General features: G+C 36.2%; 1 protein-coding gene across 1 annotated transcript in view; it reads right to left on the bottom strand.

Moving 5' to 3' along the window:
* The window catches only part of LOC117210299 (titin), a 245,115-nt gene that overhangs the window by 212,585 nt on the left and 12,031 nt on the right, over positions 1 to 20,499 (bottom strand). Inside the window, exons 13-18 of the mRNA XM_033453195.1 lie at positions 17,962 to 18,577; positions 17,202 to 17,383; positions 16,895 to 17,093; positions 16,199 to 16,418; positions 15,379 to 15,623; positions 9,561 to 9,758 (exon numbers count right to left, since the gene is read on the bottom strand). Coding sequence (XP_033309086.1) covers positions 9,561 to 9,758; positions 15,379 to 15,623; positions 16,199 to 16,418; positions 16,895 to 17,093; positions 17,202 to 17,383; positions 17,962 to 18,577 — 1,660 coding nt within the window. The remainder of the gene's footprint in view (positions 1 to 9,560; positions 9,759 to 15,378; positions 15,624 to 16,198; positions 16,419 to 16,894; positions 17,094 to 17,201; positions 17,384 to 17,961; positions 18,578 to 20,499) is intronic.

Raw genomic sequence — 20,499 nt, 5'->3', positions numbered from 1 at the left:
AATACATAAAAAGTAGAATAAAATTCATTATATTATTCTTTTGGTTATCGTTGCCAAAGTCGTTATATCATTGCGGGAGAAAATACAACATGAAGTAGGAATTTGAAAATAAAATTGTAAAACCAGTCAATTTCACTGCTGTGGTAGTTCTAGTGTGGATAGATTTTTTTTTTTTTATTATTTATTAAAATTACAATCAATTCTCGCGTTGAGAATTTTCAGTAATTTTTCTGGCGTGGCGCAGTAACATGGCTAATTATTTATAATAAGTTAATACTAGTGTTGATAGATGACACAAAAATGTTGACTAAATGCTCGCTTTATAGCGAATTATTGGGTGTTTTAGAAATTTTCGCGGTACACTCGTTTGAAAATCACTGTTTTACGCAGATACGCGCGATGATAGTGTTCATTAATCATTTTGTCTAGAACTGAGAAAATTTTCCGATAAATACGCTTCTTTCTTCGCGGGGCTGTGCATCGTTCGTTTATCACGCGACGCAATGTTCTCAAACAATACGTATTGCTCTGAAGTAACGTCAGAGTATTTGCCAATGTGTTTATTTTGCAAACGACTGATCATCGACGTGCACGTGATTCTAGCGCAAGTTAAGAATCCTCGGAATAAAAAGCGACCCGGAAATCGAACGTGTCTGCTCGAGGATTTCTGACACAGATAAATCGAATTCCTCGACTCTCCTAAGGTGAACGGTGAATGATTTTGAACGTAGGATTCTTTAATTGTCTTCTTGAATTGCTTTGTCCTTGATTGAGTTTAAGCTTGTTCGTTGAATCGACCGGTGCCGCTGAAAAGATTTTTCTTTGGGTTATTTGAGTTGCTGGTTTTAATCTTGGAGCTTTTTTTTGAAGGGATCAAGGTTACAATACTGATAGAGCATCTTAATATCGTCGAAGAATAGGAAAGTTGTGAAACAAATTCTTTATATTAACACCACATGTATAGCAATCTGTACATTTCTCGAGATTTTTGTATGTGAATTTTAAAATATCGAGTTACTGAACTTGTAAATTGAAATTGTAAAAGTATTATTTGCGTAAACTGAAATAAATGATTGTTCGATATGAGATATTGCTTCAATATGAGATGATTTTAATGCATTTTCGAGGAACGGAGAAGTTACGAAAGATCAATATCTATTAACAAAGAACAATAACTATTTTTCGAGAAGAACGTGACAACCCCGGCTATCCATTTTTCGAACCAAATGATCCAAACGACGTTTCCTCGTCGCTAAGAATCCATCCATTAATCTAAATCAAAGGCACTCAAGGATAAAGGAACCTTGAAACAGGAAACCACTACTTGAAGTATCTGCCCAACTTGAAATCGTACGACCATAAACCACAATTCGCGAATACGACGCATCAAGTCTGTGAAAGCAATCTCGAAACAAAGAAACAGCATTACAAATGTTAAGGATGAAAATAACAGACAAAACGTTAAAACTCGTCGATAAACAGTGACCATGAAAAGATGAAAATACTCTGCAATCACTGTACATACGATCTTCCCATTCATTTTATTCCATTACTACAAAATCAATCGTACATAATTCAATAAAATAATATAAAACGAAAAATATCGTGCGTCTGTTATTTGTTTATAAAACGAGAAACACTTTTGGAACAACCTAATGCAAAACATCGAACATCGATTTTATACATTTTGCCTACACGAAACAAATCTAAAACTCGAACAACTCGCAACAAAGGAAATCTTCATTCGCAAATGTTCCAAAATCCTGAAAATTTCCATCGAAGGAAACGAGATCTACAGTGAAATAAATCGAACGTCGACGATCAGGTTAGAAGGGACGAATTAACATCGAAAAGAGGCAAAGGAGCAACGTTCTCTCAGCAGCACGAGCTTGAAAACCCGCGTTCTATCTGAGACCCGGATCGAAGGCGGTACTTGAAGATGACTGTACCGCCACCATGGGGTCCCGTCTTTGGGCCGTCCACCTTATTTCCCTTTTTCTTTTTTTCTTCGGTCCCTTCGCAGGCAGGAGTCAGTGTCGTAAGGTCGTAGGTACGATATAGGCAGAGGCGCGGAGGAAGGATCACGCCCGCCGTCTCCTATAATACCGGTTTGTTAGATTACACGAGAACGTACAGCAGATCCATGCCACGGTAGATCCTCTTGGATCTACCAACGCGCGCACTAACCTTTGTGCGTCTGCCTACCTGTCTGTGCGTCCTTTTCGTCCGGCGAATGCGACAACGTGCATCGACGGAATTAACGATGCGATAAAACGAAGCTTCGTGGAAATTCATTGGACACCAGGTTTTATGGAAATAATAAATTTATTCGAGAAAACAAATTTACGTGGAACGTTTGCGTTAGATGAGCATCGAACAATGTTTGTACTGTCTGGAATGAAGTTCTTCATTTTTCATTTGCAAAGCTTTTATCATGAAACTTCTATAGTTCTCGATAAATCTTTAAAAGATCTGATTGAACCACTGTAAGATGACCGAAGAAAAAAAGAAATTGAGCTTTTTGGACGAGATAACCGAAGAATACGAGCAATTCTGAATAGTTTTCACTGGATAAGTAATTTTATTATTCTTGTAAGATTCATTTTTGACGACTTTCCATTACAACCAAGAGTTATCTTGTTGCCAAAAAATAGCACGACCATAGCAAGGAATATTTTCGATTTAACTTTTAAAGACAAGCAAAAGTTTATCAATTTTAAGTAGAAAGTTTGTTTCCGTAGCAAATTTTTAATATTTTCATGTGGAAAAAATTGTTTTAGTTAAGTTTAGTTGTGACCTGATAGAAGTTTCTTAAAATTAGCTAGCCATAAAAATGGTATCTTTGAGAAGCAAGTTGGAGATATTTATCTATTGTTATCCCATAAGTGTTTGCGTTTCGACATTGTTTTAGATTAATATATTTGACGGAAGGAAGTTGTAAATTAACGCTGATTTGCGCCGAAACAGATACGTCACGATATCACTTGATAAATGAAGCAACTACAATTACCAGACTGATTTTATGACGCTTTGTAAGTCATTGTTATGTTATCGTGTTATTAATAGATACGTACAATCCCGTCTGTTGCCTCTTCAAAATTACAATAAGCGTATACCTACTCAAACTTCATCTACATGTCGTTTCTCCAATTTAGTTTCGTTCTTACTGTCACATTGATACAGATGCAAAAAGTGAGTACAGTGGAAAAATAAATAATTTGTGAATTTGTTCATTGAAAATTGTTTAATATCTTATTTGCGATATATATGTACACGCACATAACGTTAAATCATGTCAAATAAATAGTAGGCAAATAAATGGCAAATAATGTCAAATTGATACGAATGCAAAAAGTAAGTACAGCGGAAAAATAAATAATTGAATTTGTAAATTAGTTCATTGAAAATTGTTCAATATCTTATTTGAGATATATATGTACGCACACATAACGTTAGATCATGTCAAATAAATGGTAAATAGTGTCAAATTGATACGGATGCAAAAAGTAAGTACAGTGGAAAAATAAATAATTGAATTTGTAAATTAGTTCATTGAACATTGTTCAATATCTTATTTGGGATATATATGTACGCACACATAACCTTATATGCATAAACAAAAAGGCAGATTAAATTATATTAAAATTTAGATTATCGTACGTGGATATGAAAAATTGTCTGATACATTCGCATTGTTCAGTCTTGATACTACAGATTTTGTAATTTTTCTACCGATTTATCACATGATAGATATCTAATTGCTGTGTAACTATAATACATATAAATTACAAATATAATAATTATATGTGATTATAATACATATAAATAAACATATAAAAGATATAAATATTCACACACACAAAAAAAAAGAAACGATGTACTGCACACGTACCGCTTTGTAAATACATTTATCTCGACGCGTAAAATTGACAGAAGAAACAGACAAGGGTTAAACTGCGACCAGCTAATTGCCCTCTAAAATTATCTGGTAATTTGTAAATTACCTAGCGCGTTAATTAACTTCCTCGTGATGTACAGCAGAAACCACGTCTGCATTAGCGATCGTCGTTGAAACAATGAGTCATTATTTCAACGCGAGGGTAACGATTCTGCCTCGAAATGCAAATGCATATCCTGAGAGGCGTGTAATCGATAACGCCGTGATGTAACTGTAACCGGTAATACCGTGATGTAATGGAACGAACCAGTTGTATAGGTGTTATCATGTGTTTTCATGATAAGATCGTGTGACGTGTATGAAACATGGAGGCGGAGAAAGGGCGGAGAAAATGAAATAAAAATTAAAAAAAGTGAAAAGAAGAAAAGAGGAGGAAAGTCTATCGTCTGTTACGAGGTACGTTTGTTAGATAATGCGAACCTTTATCCTTGCGTCGTATATCTTCACGAGCCGCGAGGCTGCGAATTATCGCCACCAAACAAATTGCTAAATTGTTTGACGCTAATTGCACGTGTTTTAGACAGCCATTGGAAAGTATGGAAAAATAAGTATTTACGAGAATTTTCGTCGCGTTAAATATTCACCAGTTTGCAATGTCAGATGTTCGTGCACGAGTCAAAAATTTAACGTAAACGACGGCGAAGGAGAGGCTTTTTGAAAAATTCCTGATATTAATACTGAAGCGTATGATTAATGTTTAAGTTTTCGGTAATCAAATAATTATCTGCAGTGCAGTTGATCGATTTGACGTGTGCGAGGTTCATTTATCATACGGATAAATGTAATTAATAACGAATCATTCTATCGTGAAGAAAAATAAGAGAAGATAGAGAGGTTGATAAAGAGAAAGTTATTCTCCAGTGAAGATAAAAAACTGACAAGTTAAAATATGTACAATTAATCGTCTCGTCTATTACACTCATCGAATTTCTCCGTTTCTCATTTCTATTTATTCCTACGATTTAGACAATTTCTTTACCGTAAAGAAATTTTTATTAAACTACAAATTTAAGCAGGCTGCTAACGAATATTTAGCAGACGACAAAACGGAATTTTCGTCATAAATTAACGACTTAATGTCAAGAGAAGTTCATGTTAAAACAGAAAAATATACACGTGCTGTCTATATAGGATATGTTTCATTCCAAATATGTAATTCAAAAATTGAAAAAAAGAAAAAATGTTGAAAATAAAAGGTTAAGACGAATGCTTCGGATTACGATATTTACAATAATTTACTATACTGAAATAATGAGACAGATTTTCCTCGAATAGGGTCTAGCGATTGGAATTGCCTCTTAAGGATAACATAGAAGAAACCAAATGAAAATCTACGATGACCTTATTCAACGAATCCACGAAAAAAATGTGTTGGACCGGTTCCAGTTATAGGTCACACAGAGATAAACCTCACTTTCCTCGAGTCACTAAATCCAACCATACTTTTTCAAGCGTTATCAACGCATATAAATAATCGAAATCGAGATTTCAAAATTGTGTGTGTGTTAGAGTTTAAGACAGACTATATCAAACTGTAGACTGCAATCAGGAAAAATTCAATAGAGAATTCTGGAATTCTGGAGACAACGACGCGTGTCATATTTCCTTAACGAAGAAATGATCATTGTAAAATGAGAAATATTTAAAATTCTCGAGAAGATTAAAAAATCCACTACGAAGAATATCAAATATTGGCCGATGTACCGCAGAAACAAATTCACAGAATTTCTCGAACCAAAGAGAGGCGACCAAAGTTCGAACTATAATGAAAATTTACGATCATTGAAAGTTTTCGAAAAAATTAAAGAATCCATTGTACAACAGAGAAAATATTAAATTATACACATATACAAGGTGGTTGGTAACTGGTGGTACAAGCGGAAAGGGGGTGATTCTACGCGAAAAAATAAGTCGAAAATATAGAATAAACATTTTTTTTTTTTTAATTCTTCCATCGAGACAACGATCTACAGTGAGATCCGTTATAACGAGACGCGATAAAGTGCACGCGTACCGAGCGAAAATTCAAAGTCGATTTTCTCGAAAACAGAGCTTCAAACGAAAACTTTTTATTCTACATTTTCGACTTCTTTTTTCGCGTAGAATCACTCCCTTTCCGCTTGTACCACCAGTTACCAACCACCCTGTATAACTATACATTATGTACATAGATGGGAGGATGCAGAAAGTTTGCGTTTCAAGTCGCGACAATTTCATTTTTCTCAATTCTTTTCATTTCCTCGTCGACTCTTCGTACTATCCGTAAAATCGCATATAAAAATCCTGCAAAGTGAAAAATTGCAATCCATTTCCGACACGTCGATAACTCGCCTCTAGAAAAGTACCTGCGTCTATAAATATCTCGAGCAACAAGTACCGTACAAGATCGTATCCCCCGAGAGAATTACATAATCGCGTGCAACAAGTGCGTTTTCTCCATACGAATCCTTTCGTGTACCTCGCGTTTACGTCTCTGCCATGTACATAGTCATGGTACATGATCGTTGCACGTCTCGTACAATTATTTTTGGTGGCGTAACGAAGACGAGACGGTTTGGCCCTCGTTGATGGCGGTGCGATTTCTCCAAGGGAAGGAACCCGTTGTAGCGGTTAAATTTATCCTTCGCGGAGTTTCCGAGAGCTCGTTTTGCTCGATGGGATACCTAAAACGCTCACGGTTTCGAGAGGACTCGGAAATAGCTATGGACTCGAGGCGACTCCCGAAATAATCCAACACCATAGATTATGGACGCGTGTGACCGGGTACGCGGCCAGCCACTCAGCTTCTACCTGAATATACGCGATCGACCGGCTTTCGAACGCTTCCTAAAACATATATCAAGACGTTTGCATGCTCCTTTGTCGGCCATGACGCTGATATATGCTGTCTTTCGCGTGGTCAACGGTGAAAATGGCGACCGAACGCGTCGCTGATGGAACTCGATGATTTCTGCTGGCTCTGGTCGCACTTGCGTTACGCCAACTTATTAGCTTGTCCGAAAAGTTTCCTTCGTTTTATGAGGATTTTATGAGGTTCTTTTCTTTTATATTATTTTGTCGAATTACGTACGATCCATTTTCTTCTGTTGAGATAAATACCGCGATATTTCACAGACTTGCCCGTAAAAGACACGTTTGCGAAAGAAAGACACTTCTACAAGGACAATCTAACACTTATTATTCCGTATAATTATCGTGGATTTCGTATTCTCAGAGTGCAGTAAAATCATGAAAATATTCTTGATCCTTTGATTAAAAATAAAACAGTGAAAAATTCGGAATGGACGGTGTAGGAAATAATCATTGCCTCGTCGTTTCTTGTTGTCGATATAGCGTCAGATGCAAAATATGCGTGTAATGTACTTTCAATGTTTTATGAAAAATGAATATCGGTAATTGCGTTGTGTATGATGACTCTTAAGACTTTCATCGTATTATATGTGACGCTTTCTCCCAGCCTCTGCTAGGCTTCATTATGAAAGGGTTAAAATTATTCGCTCCTAATCCGGCGACTTCGTGGTACAGCGTTCACAACCCGATTACCGCCAGGATTATTATACAAATAAGTATTAATAAGCGTTTGATAAGCATCGGTATTTAAAATAGAATTTATATGGAATATTTTTAGCAATCAAATCGTCATACTCGATGGAACTGATCGATTTGGTTTCTACTTGGTTCGTTTGATAGCACGAGAAACGATCGATTTAATGTTGAGAGTCGTTTATCATCTTTGTGGTAATCTCACTCGATTATATTTATCATTAGGTTGTCCGAAAAGTTCCTTTCGTTTTATAAGGAAATAATAGACGCACAATGTTTTTTGTTTTATATTAGTTTATTGAATTATGCACGAACATAATAATAATAAAATGGATCATACCTAATTCAATAAAATAATATAAAACAGAAATCGTCGTTCGTCTATTATCATCTTATGAGACGAAGGAAACTTCTCGAACAACCTAATACATATATCGGTTCTCAAAATTGTTGCAAGATTTTCTGTAACTTGATATTGCACGAGGTAGGTAAAATGGCAATTCGAGTGATTCGAAGTGACTTGAAGAACGATACGCATCGATGAAGATAAGATGCGTTTGAAGAACACTCGAATAGAACACTTAACGGTAACAATCTCAGAACTAGGAACAGAATTAAAATAGATTTTGTGCGTTTAATCGCTTGCACGAGAGATATAGCGATAATGAGATTGGAGGGCGATGTTTGATTCATCTGACATTCAGATTAATTATCTATTCAAGCGCAAACAGGGACTAATTATACGTAATTGTCAAATTTTTGGCCATTAATTGAATAAAATATTTGAAAAATAATTTGTTTAAATAATGTTGTATTAGCCTGTTTGATTCGTAGATATTCAGCATATTCGAACAATTTCAAATTATATTTCGTTATTTGACTAGAGATAAAATAATCATATCATTATATTTATTTATATATCTTTCGTTTAGGTTCTTTCAAATAATTCTTTATTATGTCAAATGTGTTCGATATGCTCGTTTCTTCACGCGTGTTTATTATTCAAAGATTATTGGAACCATTTTAGAGATAGACGATATCATATTGTAAAACTATCTATCGTGAATCGTTTGATATTCGTCGACTAAAACAACATAAAATAAAATTGCCTTCCACGTATATTTTGAAAATAAAATTCTAAAAATAAATAAAGTAAAGATAATGGATTAATCGAGATACGGTTAATCATTTGAAATAATTATATTTTATTTATATTTCAAATAGAATTTGCCTCGATCTAAAAATTGTACGCGAATTCGACGAATCTAATAATTAAGGAATTAAGAGTTGAGATAAAGGGAACGATAGGATCTCTTACGTACATTTTTCAAAAATGTATAATAGGCAATATAATGATGATGACTCACGTAATGATGATAAATATAACTCAAGTTCTGAATACGTTTCAGTAACTTTCTTCAACCTAATATTACAGAGTATATAATTAACAGTTAATTGCTAACTTCTTCGTAAAAAAAAGCTCAAACAAAAAGTATTTAATCCCAAACGTTACACAATCTCATAAAAAATATGTATATATATAATTACACACCATAACGTCAAAAAAAAAAACACCTAACTAATTAATACAGTAAAGAAACAAGCTACGTACAAACAAATCTAACAAAAAGCACATAAAACGTTTTACATAAATCTACATAAAAGCGACCAACAGTCATTCAACGATTCTTAAATTTATAACAATTGATCTACTAACAAGAAAAAAATTTCCCATTACATTAGCCATCTGAATTATAAAATATGAAAAACCTTATTAAGAGAATGATTAAAAAATTCTATAAATATTAATCGCTTATAATAAAAAGACGATTTTACGTTATACCATCTGAATCTTAAGATATCCAAAATCGTATTTAGAGAATCTAAAAAAGACAAAATCTACAAAATCCATAAAAACACTCCTTCGTATTATTTAAATTTAAAAATATCTATTTAAACCCATCACAGTGCGAAAATCGATTCATAAAAAAAGATCGCCGCCTACACAGGCGAGACATTAATACATTAGTCGTCTACGATAAGGTACGATGCCCCTTACTTGAAGTAGAGCGATCACCAGACGCGTTTCACCGCTCTGCACAGCTATGGTGCTTATGGTGGTCGTCGGACTGGTGGTTTGTTGCGGTGCATCCTCGTTGCTCTCCACCATCGTTCGTGATTCCTTCTCACGAGGTACCTCGCTATTCTCCGTCGTTTCCATCGAGTCGTGTCCGTCTACCATTCTCGTAACTCTTCTCTTTCGCGGCAAAACAGAATCGTTCGAGCTATCGGCGTGGATCGATTCGACGATCGTCCCGAATCGTTCGTGTGGTTCTTTTTTTTTTACTCGTTACTTCAATCGTACCAAGTGTAAGGTAACGTGCGAAAAACACCTCGAGACTGGATTTGACGTTGGAGCAATGGTAAAATTGTTCCGCGATATGTTTCAACTTGTTTCGTTTTACGGGTATTTCGAATTTTCACGTACAGATGGTTAACAATTGTTAATCGGCGTTACTGAATAGATCGAAAGATTCGACGTTTTTGAAATATTTAAAAATTTTCAGAATTTTCAGAATCTCAAATTTCCAAATCTTTAAATCTCTAAACTTTTAAACCTTCAAATTTGAAATCCTTCGATTTCCAGACATTCGAATCTTCGACTGAAAGCTTGGAAATTTGAAACATGTCAAGTTCGAATATACCGAGTTTACATCAAATCCAGCTGTAATTATTTCGTACACTGTAGTCACACCCACACTAGGTGATAATTTTTACTATGTGGATAAAGATTGTATGGTGAAAAATCGATTAACACAGATCGGATAAATCAAGTATAACAGCTTCTAAATATTATCTTTTCCTATACTCGAATCTTTTCATTAGCCATAACACGCCTAGGGATACCAATCGCCAAGAAACGAAACTAATACGTAATACGTCTGAAGCAAAACGAAATAAAATTACAATTTCTCTGTTTTTAACGAAAGTACTCTCTACATATTACATTATACAAACTAGTTTAACATTTTACACCCACGAATCGTAGTTGCGACTTTCTACCGGAAGACAGATCAAAGTTCGTGACGCAGGAATTCAAGCATAATTATATTTCAGTGAAAATACGGAATTCGATTGGCCTGTTTCCAACGTTCGAGACACGAACGAGAAGAAACGAAGGTTTTAATAGCTCTCGTCTATCTACTGGTGAATTAATCCTGACGTTGATCAACGTTCCGCGTTCCTACGAGATGACAACGGCATTATGACGCGGAAATATTTCGGAGCGGGTCAAACTTGATGCCGGTCGCTCCTCGTCTTCCATCTTCCATCGAGATCGCAACGAAGTCAACGCGTCTGTTACGTTCTCCAGTTACCATCGCCGTTTCTACTGATTAACGTTATTTTTGGCGATTCGCCAAACACGCGAATTCTACGGACACCAAGGCGTGCCGAATCGTCGCTTCGAGAACTTCTATTCCTTCCTTCCCTGAGAAAAATTCTCTGAGAGCGATCGGTCCTTTGCGTTTGCGACCGAAATAACGATCAACAGGCAGAGGTGATTGCACTGGAACGTACGTAAAACTTTCATCCACTGCGGCAACATCGAAAAGAAATTTTCGAATGGAAGTCAAGAGGTTTGAAGCATATAAACCATTTTATATGCTCCGTAGACGTTGCTTTAGATTCAAGTTCTTCCAAATTTGTTTTGTCTGGCTTAGTTTCTGGGAAAAGTAATAGAAAGACGCAATTGCACTGGAACGTTATAAATATTTTATCTACGGTTGGAAAATAGAAAAGAAGTTTTGAAATAGAAATTAAACGTCTTGCAGTTCTTTTGCTTTGAAACGACCGCTTGTGCTCGGAAGAAAGATAATGATTCAGAGCTAGTTATATTGAAACATCGTGAACGCTCCGTTTACGGATGAAATATCGAAAGAAAGCTTCGGAACGAAATTCAAGTTTTAAAAAATTCTTTATTTTACTGTGTAAAAGTTTCATCGAATTATGTCTACAGACGAAAGATGGAGAGAAAATTTTCAAATTGGAAATTAAAAATATTGGAAGATTATCTAGCTCGTTTTAAAATCGTTGCCTTTGCTCGTAGTTCTTCAACTACGTAGACGCTGCTACTGTAAATTTCGTGTATATATAACTGCAGTTTGACTTCTTGTATAACTGTAAGAGTAGCGTTTTTGTTTGTACAACCATTAGATGTTGAAGCCAGTCCAATAAAGCTTATGTTGCGCAAAGAATTCCACGAACAAAGATACTTTATTCTGTTATCTGTTCGATGAAAGAATTTTAGTATTCAAATCCCTTCCAAAATTTCCGCTGAGCAAATTAGAAGATATATTAATTCCATGTATCACGAAGAAACAACGTGAAAGATGCATAATATTCAACAGCTTCTTCGAATTCCCACTTATTCGAAATCCTCAATGGATGAATTGAATCTCAAAAATTTCAATATCCAATTCCTTCAAAAATTTCCAATGACCAAATTAAAAGATACCGGCAAGTTGGTATACGACGAAGAAATAATCTACGGTATATCAAAATTTAATCTACTCGAGAAACATACTATTCAACAAGTTGTTACAATTGACATCACTCGAACTCCACAATGGAAGAATAAAATCTTAAGAACATTGCCATTCAAAATTCCCTGCAAATATTCGACAACCACGTTAAAACACACATCAATTCCATATACACAAAGAACCTGTAACATCTATATTTAACCGCAATCTACTTAGACATACAATATACCAACTACCCGAAGATATCGAATCCCGAATTTCTTCAAAAATGTTCAACAACCAAATAAAAAAACAAACATATATACAGGGTGGTTGGTAACTGGTGGTACAAGCGGAAAGGGGGTGATTCTACGCGAAAAAAGAAGTCGAAAATATAGAATAAAAGTTTTTCGTTTGAGGCTTTGTTTTCGAGAAAATCGACTTTGAGTCTTCGCTCGGTACGCGTGCGGTACGTTATAACGGATCTCACTGTAGATCGTTGTCTCGATGGAAAAATGAAAAAAAAAATTTTTATTCTATATTTTCGACTTCTTTTTTCGCGTAGAATCACTCCCTTTCCGCTTGTACCAGCAGTTACCAACCACCCTGTATATCAAATCTATACAACGAAGAAAGTATCTACATCGAATTTCAATCGACTTAAACGAGACATACAAACCACCAGACACTTACAATTAGCATCCGGACGCCACCCGCGATATCTATCCCGATAACAATTCACTCCGCTGCGATCCACTTTCGATTCTGATCTAATACTTAAATATATCCATTACTAATAGCCAACAGATCGAATGCATCGAACAATTCAGCCTCTGAAAGACACTATCATTAAGGAGACCAGACAAACGCCTTAAAAAAAAAGGACCAAATCTAATCGAAACTAGCAACCGGAGAACGAGTCTATTCACCATACCTCTAATTGCCGGTGTATAATTAAAACGCACGGATGTGAATTAAAAAGCGTGTGTCTACTATACACCTTTCGATCGAACGTCAGTGTGTTTATACTTTATAGGTATCTTTGTAAGGTGACGTCACCGACACGGACGAACGAATGGGAGGATAAAACCGGACTGACTGGTGGCGTTCTCCGAACGAGAGGTTCGCCACACCGCGCGACCCACGGGAATCGTGGAGACGATCCCGTGGAAAAAGAGGAGACGAGAAATTAAGCGAGATCGCGTGTACAGTCCTCTGGAATCGGCGTGTTCCACGGTTCACGGATCTCGCGGCCCGGAAGCGTTCCCTTTGTCCGCCGCCCATCCTCGTGAAACAATGCACGCCGGTATTATGGTATTATCGGTGGCATTATGTCAGGCTAATTACGCGTTATCTGTTCGCCGACGATCGCTGCTACTGGAAACCAGGACGTTAACAAGAAAAGGGGAAAACTTTCGCTTAACGTTTCTTCGATATCGTTTTGTCTTTTTTAAATATGATTTAATGGACAACGAATGGGGGATAAGATATAATATACATTTATGCATATGTATATATGTATATATAATTCGATGATGGCGCTTTCGAGAGCACGATACTCGTGCTTTCTGTGAGATAACGATAAATGGTAGAGGCGATGTAAATGATTTTGTAAGAGGTTCTTACTCCGTTGGTTTGAACTGTTACTCGCGGCAAGATAGTATTACGATCGGACTATTTCAGTGGCACTTTTCAAGGTAAGAGAGACGAGAGCTGCTCGTGAACAGCATACCCAAGGACGAGATGAAATCGGGGTCGAGAGAAAAACGTGACAAATTGGACGGGTTTTTGGTCAAAGTTGGCCGAGTGTAACCGGGGATTACGTGTCGCGCATCGGTGAGTCCATTCAAAAGAGTGCCACTTGTTTGCGGAGAAACTTGATACTACGATTCGTGGGGCGAATGATAATTAAATTACGTATTCCCTGAATGAGAAACGTTTCTTCTTTGACTACTATCGATCTTTTGCTGTAATAGTATTAATCGATTTCATATTCTATTTGATATTCTATTTGGTATCTATAAAAGTTCATCTGATTATTTAAAAAAATAGAATCTGGGAAACATTCTCGATTAGAGAGATGGAAAGTGAATTTGTAAATGTATCTCGTAAAGATCGTCTTATGCTACGTTATCTAATTAATTATCGGGCAATCACCTAAATCGACCCACGTTCAAGCAATGACAGCCACAACGTAAACCTCAGCAGCAACAACACTCGCGTGACACATGTCACAATGGTGTCACATCACCGGTCGATCGGTCGTAGAAGCCAGTCGACTCAAGACTGACCGATCGTCCCGTTTCGAATGCCGCCGAAGTGGTTTGGCCGCGCATGCGCGTTGTCGAGTGCATCCGAACGCGCCCGAATATTACCGATGGCGCGCGAAACGCGATGAGATCTGCCGATAGCTCGTGACCCGCTACTTTCAAAAAAGTGTCATCGCGATAACAGGAATCGCTCGTTCTAATTGCCGATAATTTTTTTTCGTTGAAAATGTGACGAGTTTTCTTTACATTCAAGGTACAAAATCCAGTTTTTCTGACTGTTGAGCAACGCTTTATTTACAAAGGCGAGCCATGCACACAACGTAAGGATGTTATAACTGTTATGCACACGTTAGACTGAAAATGTTTGTTCGTATTTTAACTATACACTAATTTTGATTTTCTTAAATGGTTAAAGGTGGAGGAGTTAGGTTTTCATTGGGTAATTATTGTTGTATCGTTTGTAATCAGTTCAACCCAGTGTTTCTGTTATTTTATATAGGTAAATTATAAAATGTGTTTTATATATAACTATTTGAAGATCATTTTTTACTCCAGAGTCTAAAATAATCCTGATACTGTATTGTATAAAATTGAAGAAATTTAAGCTTCAGGCGTCTTTGATTGCTTATATAATAATATTTATCACAACACCCTATAAGTTGCATCGAGTACTTAATAAAAAAACAAAATATAAATTAAACGTATAAACTATACTTATTTATCGTATTTTTATCACTTATACAGACTACAATGATAATAATTGCAGTTACAATTCTACAACTATACTAACATACTTCTTCGGAAACAATTATATCAAGTACACGTTTATAAAATAGTTAATTTAACCGGGTTGAACGTACAAAAAGGAATCTAATATATAACATAGAAGCACACAGATCACATAAAAAAATCAGCTTGCATTAGACAGTGGCACACAACGTCGATTCTCATTAACGCTGTTAAGCTCGATCAGATTCTGTTGCATGGAGAAACGATCGTAGCATGCAGCTTCGTGACTGCAATTGCAATTGCAACATCCGTTCCTTCGATCGCCATTCATCGAGGAACTTTCGATCGAACTCACCTTCCTCGCTCTTTCGAGGAAATCTTGCCCTTCGAGATTCTCGTCCTTCTTCGTCGGTGACATCTCAATTCCACTATCTTCGCGGTGTCGCGTATATTCCTTCAGGGACAACGAAATATCCTTCGATGTGTCCGCAGGGATTACGCGTGATTCTTGATTGATCTCGCAAATCTTTGCGAATTTGATCACGCGTTCGGTGTCGTCTGTTTTCGTTGACAGTTCATCTCTACGACTGTACGAATCCGCTGCGAAACAATATGATTTTTAATGATCGTTTGAAACATTCTTAGTAGGGCTACCGCAGTAAATAGATAGCTAATTGTATTTTGTATTTTCAATTTGTTCTGTTGGTGGCAGATATAATTATTTTGTATCAGTTGTTAATAAACTTCAAGTATCTATATGAATTGATATCTTTATCTATATATAACTAAAGGAATATGACCTAAACAATTATTTGTTCAATATTATAAATAACCATATTTTAAATATTTTCTATATTTTTATACGCTATGTGTAGTTTTTCACTTTTAAACTTCCTATGAATGCATAAAGGTTCATGGCCCGATTATTAAATTCTTATTCTGTTCCAACGTAATTTATAATGCATTGGAGCACGAAAATTACTGTCCTATCTTAAACAAATATGCAATACATTATACTATAAAACTATCGTTCTGATAACTCTTTAGATTTAAATGAAAATAATCTGTGTAGATAATGCAATAAATGGTTTTGTAGAAAATGAATTTTTCCATAGTGAAGATAGACATCAGAGCAACTAAAGTTTCTAAAGACTATTGAACGTGAAAAGTCTCACATTTGCAACCGGAATCTGTCTCGTGGTGTAATCCATTCGTCTGAACATCCGGAAACACGATTCGTTCGAGATCCTTGATTTCCTTAACATCAACGTTTTCTCGATGATCTTGCGTGGTGTTGGATATCACTTTGTAAGACGCGATACCTAAACGAGTGTCGTGAGATACGCGTAAAGTCGTTGTTTCTGTAACTTCTTTTACGATCTTCCCGGATTTCTCCTGAATCGACACAAGATAAAATAACTCATTAAAAAAAATCCCGACGTACGCAAATTGAAGGGATTGCTCCAATAAGAAGGTAGCTGTACTTTTTAATAATTTGAATAAAGCAACAAAAATGAACTCAAGATCAATCAGAATCAGGTCGATTTTTTGAACATGCTATAAATTCATAGTTAATTAATATTCGAGTAATAAACATTTTCAATTTAAATAATTACAATTTACAATTTAATTTCATTTTAGTGTCTCTTGTACTAAAAAATATCATATTCCTAACAGTCATTTTATTCCATAATATATATCATATTTATTTCATTAAATAGAAACCTATTTTGCAAAATTATGGTGTCTCTTATATTTCTTATTTTATAAATATTTTCTTTTGTTCGCTATTTTAAATATCGGAGCTGCCTTCTTGTTGTCGTAAACCTTCGATTATTCACAGAAACATAAATTAAAAATGTTCTGCGTACTTCGACTTTCTTTTCCATTGTCACGACTTTCTCAATCTGTTTTTCTTTGTTCGTCTCACTAGCTTCCGATTGCGGAGTATCCACCGATACGACGACGTTTCTTTCTATTTTCGGCTCTTTCGAAGCTTCCATTTGTTTAAACACAGGAGAAGACGCCGCTGCAGTGGTGGGGATAAATTTAGGTTCCTCGATGTTCCACCTTCGCGAATAAAAAGACGAAAAAGAATCGTTATTAGAATCAGAAAGTATTATTCATGAACGAATTAATTAATGAGTGTTCTTTTTGTTTATGGACAGTGTTTCTTACCAATTATCGTTATTAGACGTTATGGTTGCTGGAGCAGCAAGGTCTTCGCATTCTGGAGAAGTAACGAAGGATTCGCTTCTGGAGCGAATTGTCGGAGTAATTGAACGTTCGGTGGCGGTCACGTAGTCCTCTATGTTCGAATCATCGGCTTGACTATCGTCGAATGACTTCTCAATTACGTCCTACAATCGTGATATAAATATCACAAAATGCATTCGACGAGACATTGAATATAAATTTGACTTAATATAGAGATATAGAGACAACTCTATACGATCAGAGAAGAAGAGGATCAAATATTAAATGATTTAAAATAATCGTTCAATTAGTGTGAAACAATTTTTCTAAACTCGAATTGAATCGAGGATTAACATTGTACTCGTGCAATATTTTTCTTTTGTAATATTTTTTTCAGTTAATTTACTTTATTGAATTCTGTTTTTTGACATTTTTAATATTTCAAACTTTACAATTTTATCAAGTTTCAGAACGTTCAAGTGTCTGTAATAAATAATTTCCTTTTCAAATCATACACATTTTTTTAATCTAACGATACATTGTTAATATCTCGATAAAAAATTAAGTAAGTGAATTTATTTAATACAATGATTTTCAATGATTTTTATACAGCTTTTACGTTACTGTTATTAACACTATTTCCCCTTTTGAACCTCCATTACGAATTAACCATAAAACACATCATCGTATCCTTTCTCTAACCAACATGTTTTACTTCATTAAACGAACGAATTTATCTCACCTCCGCGACTTCTTCCATCTTCGCGTCATTCGCTCGGTCCAAATCCACGTCCTTACGTTCATCCTCTGCTCCGTCTTCTTTCTCAGCAACTTTTTCCTCCGTCTTACCATTCTCCAGCATAGTAGAACCAGCCTTACCATTAACAGTACCCGTGCAAACCGTTCCATTCGCCGATTGTGGTATCGAAGACACCAAGCCAGACATCTTTTCCTTCGAAGGACCAACACTTTCGTTATTCGTCGCCGAGGACAAGATCGTGGACACGCATTTAGGTTGCAGTTGCACCGTAGACACCGAGGAACTGATCAAAGGTGTAGTAATTCCAATCGACGAGGTAGTAACAGCAATGGATCCAGAGATTCCGGTAGAAATCGTTTGAACTTGGCTAGGAGCGGACGTGGACGTGGTGACTGATACGTTCGACGACGAGAAGAGAGACGAAGTGGAGGACATCGCGGACGACGACATCGGAACTGGTCGAGTCCTGGCTCCAGCCTCGCAAAGTCTCGCGTCCAGCTTCTCGGCGAGTCGCGTTACTTCCGCCAGCCTCGCCGAGATTGCTTCAATCGCTGTCAGGTTACTGCCTTTGCCCGAGGCATCCTCGGCTTCAGACATTCTAGAAAAATAAATTTCTCTCGTTCACTTCTCGCTATTAATAGACATTTTTCTGGACCGTGGTCCGTCGACTTCGTGAATGATGATCGCGTGCCTGATTATCGATCTTGTTATACACGGTGTGACAAAAGACTCGCGGTAACGCTACGAGTACGTTCACAGAAAAGTAATTGGGAAATTTCGAACGTCGAGTTTCCATTTGTCAAATTTCATGGTGGATGCTGGACAACGAGCAGCAGGTTATTCAATGCGCGAAAATAAGTCAAAAGTTGAGAATATTTACAATCTTCTCATTCGAGATCTCGTATCTGGTTTTTAAGAAAATCGAGTGTGAATATTCGGAGAGTATTAATTTCCGACTGGATATCAATGGACGAACGATAGGAGATTATCCTGTGTATGTGAAGATGAATCGAGAATAAAGAATACATTTTTTTCTTTTTTTTTTGTTTAGAGCTTAAATCTGTTCAAATTTGATTTTCTTGAAAACAAGCCTTCAAGCGAAAAAAATTTATATTATGTTTTTAGTTTATCTTTGCGTATAGAATAGCCTTCTGCTCTTCTATTCGTTGCCTCCTACTCGTATCCAATGAAGAGTTAGTCCAGTTCACAGGTACTTGACAAGTCCTCGAACTCGATTCTCTTGAGAATAAAAGTTCGTATAAGAAATTCGATACATATTTTCACGTAGAATAATTTCCGAAGCCAGAAAATTTTATTTTAGGTTTCTCACTTTTTTCATATTAAATAACCTCCTGTATCATTATATTACGTATTCTGCCATATTTTGCATATATTGTAACTTAGTAGTTGTTACGCGTAAATCACTACGTTCCGTGATTAACAGATGCCGGTTTTTGTTTTTTTAACACGATGTTTTGCTCTATTTCCTGTACTGTTCCTCCTGTTGCGTTTGAAGAAGTTTGAAAGTGGCGGATTAAGATGATAAAGTATCGAGGATTTATCGCAGTTGCTCCTTGCGGTATTTATAACTTGCTTTATGAGTGCGTACATGTGCCTTTTGCAAATATATGGGGTGTCCAGTAAGTTTTGTTTGAACGTAATTGAAAAATCATCAGCACTCGCCTTACTTTAAAAAAATACGTATAATAAAATTATCAAAGAATTGAAGATGAAGCTGTTAATCCACTTACAATTAGAATACCAATTATAATTTATATCATATTAAAGAGTGCGTTTGCTTCTTGCTGAAAGCTAAAGCGATGCTCTTAGCAGCCTTTTAAACAAGAATTTTTAGAACAAACACGATCGTTAAACTAGCATTTTACGATCGTGCCTTTTTTTAAACTTCCACCAACATCACCTGTTCCTCGATATCTTCATTCAGTCAGTGAAATAAAATATCTTTTCTTTTCTATTTCTCAAAAAATGACCATCTTACTGATACACATATCGTGCACTGCTATATGCATAGTTGCGAGCAGTATACGTTTTTGTAGCTGTATTTACGAAATCATCGGTGCTCGAAACTAAATCGCGCGTCTAGTTGTCCGTGATAATCGATCCGTAGCAAACGATCGACGCATCTTAATGTAGAAGATCGATTTGCATGCATTAACAAAATTAGTCTCGAGAAAACGTCAAATTTCTAAAGAATTACGTAATCGACAGTGACAGCGCCGCGACGAAGCGTCGTGGACCAGATGGTGGCTTCAATGTGGGGCGGAGTTCTAATTTCGGTGAACCAAGAGCCGCTGTATCTGCATAGCGTCACTTTTAAGCGGCATTTTCAATCGTCGCTGCATATATCGAAATTTCAAACGATCTATGGCTATTTTATGTACTCTAAAGGGTAGAAAGTGTTTTCGGTTTTACCAATATCGTGACATACGTTCTAAGAGACGATAAAAAATCGCGATATATCGATTATCTTCATTGGAGAGACACAGAAAGTTCTTATCG

The sequence above is a fragment of the Bombus bifarius genome, unplaced genomic scaffold, assembly GCF_011952205.1.
Source record: "Bombus bifarius isolate JDL3187 unplaced genomic scaffold, Bbif_JDL3187 scf7180000008199, whole genome shotgun sequence".
Taxonomy (NCBI): Eukaryota; Metazoa; Arthropoda; class Insecta; order Hymenoptera; family Apidae; genus Bombus; species Bombus bifarius.
This window is presented reverse-complemented; position numbering and strand designations above follow the sequence as displayed.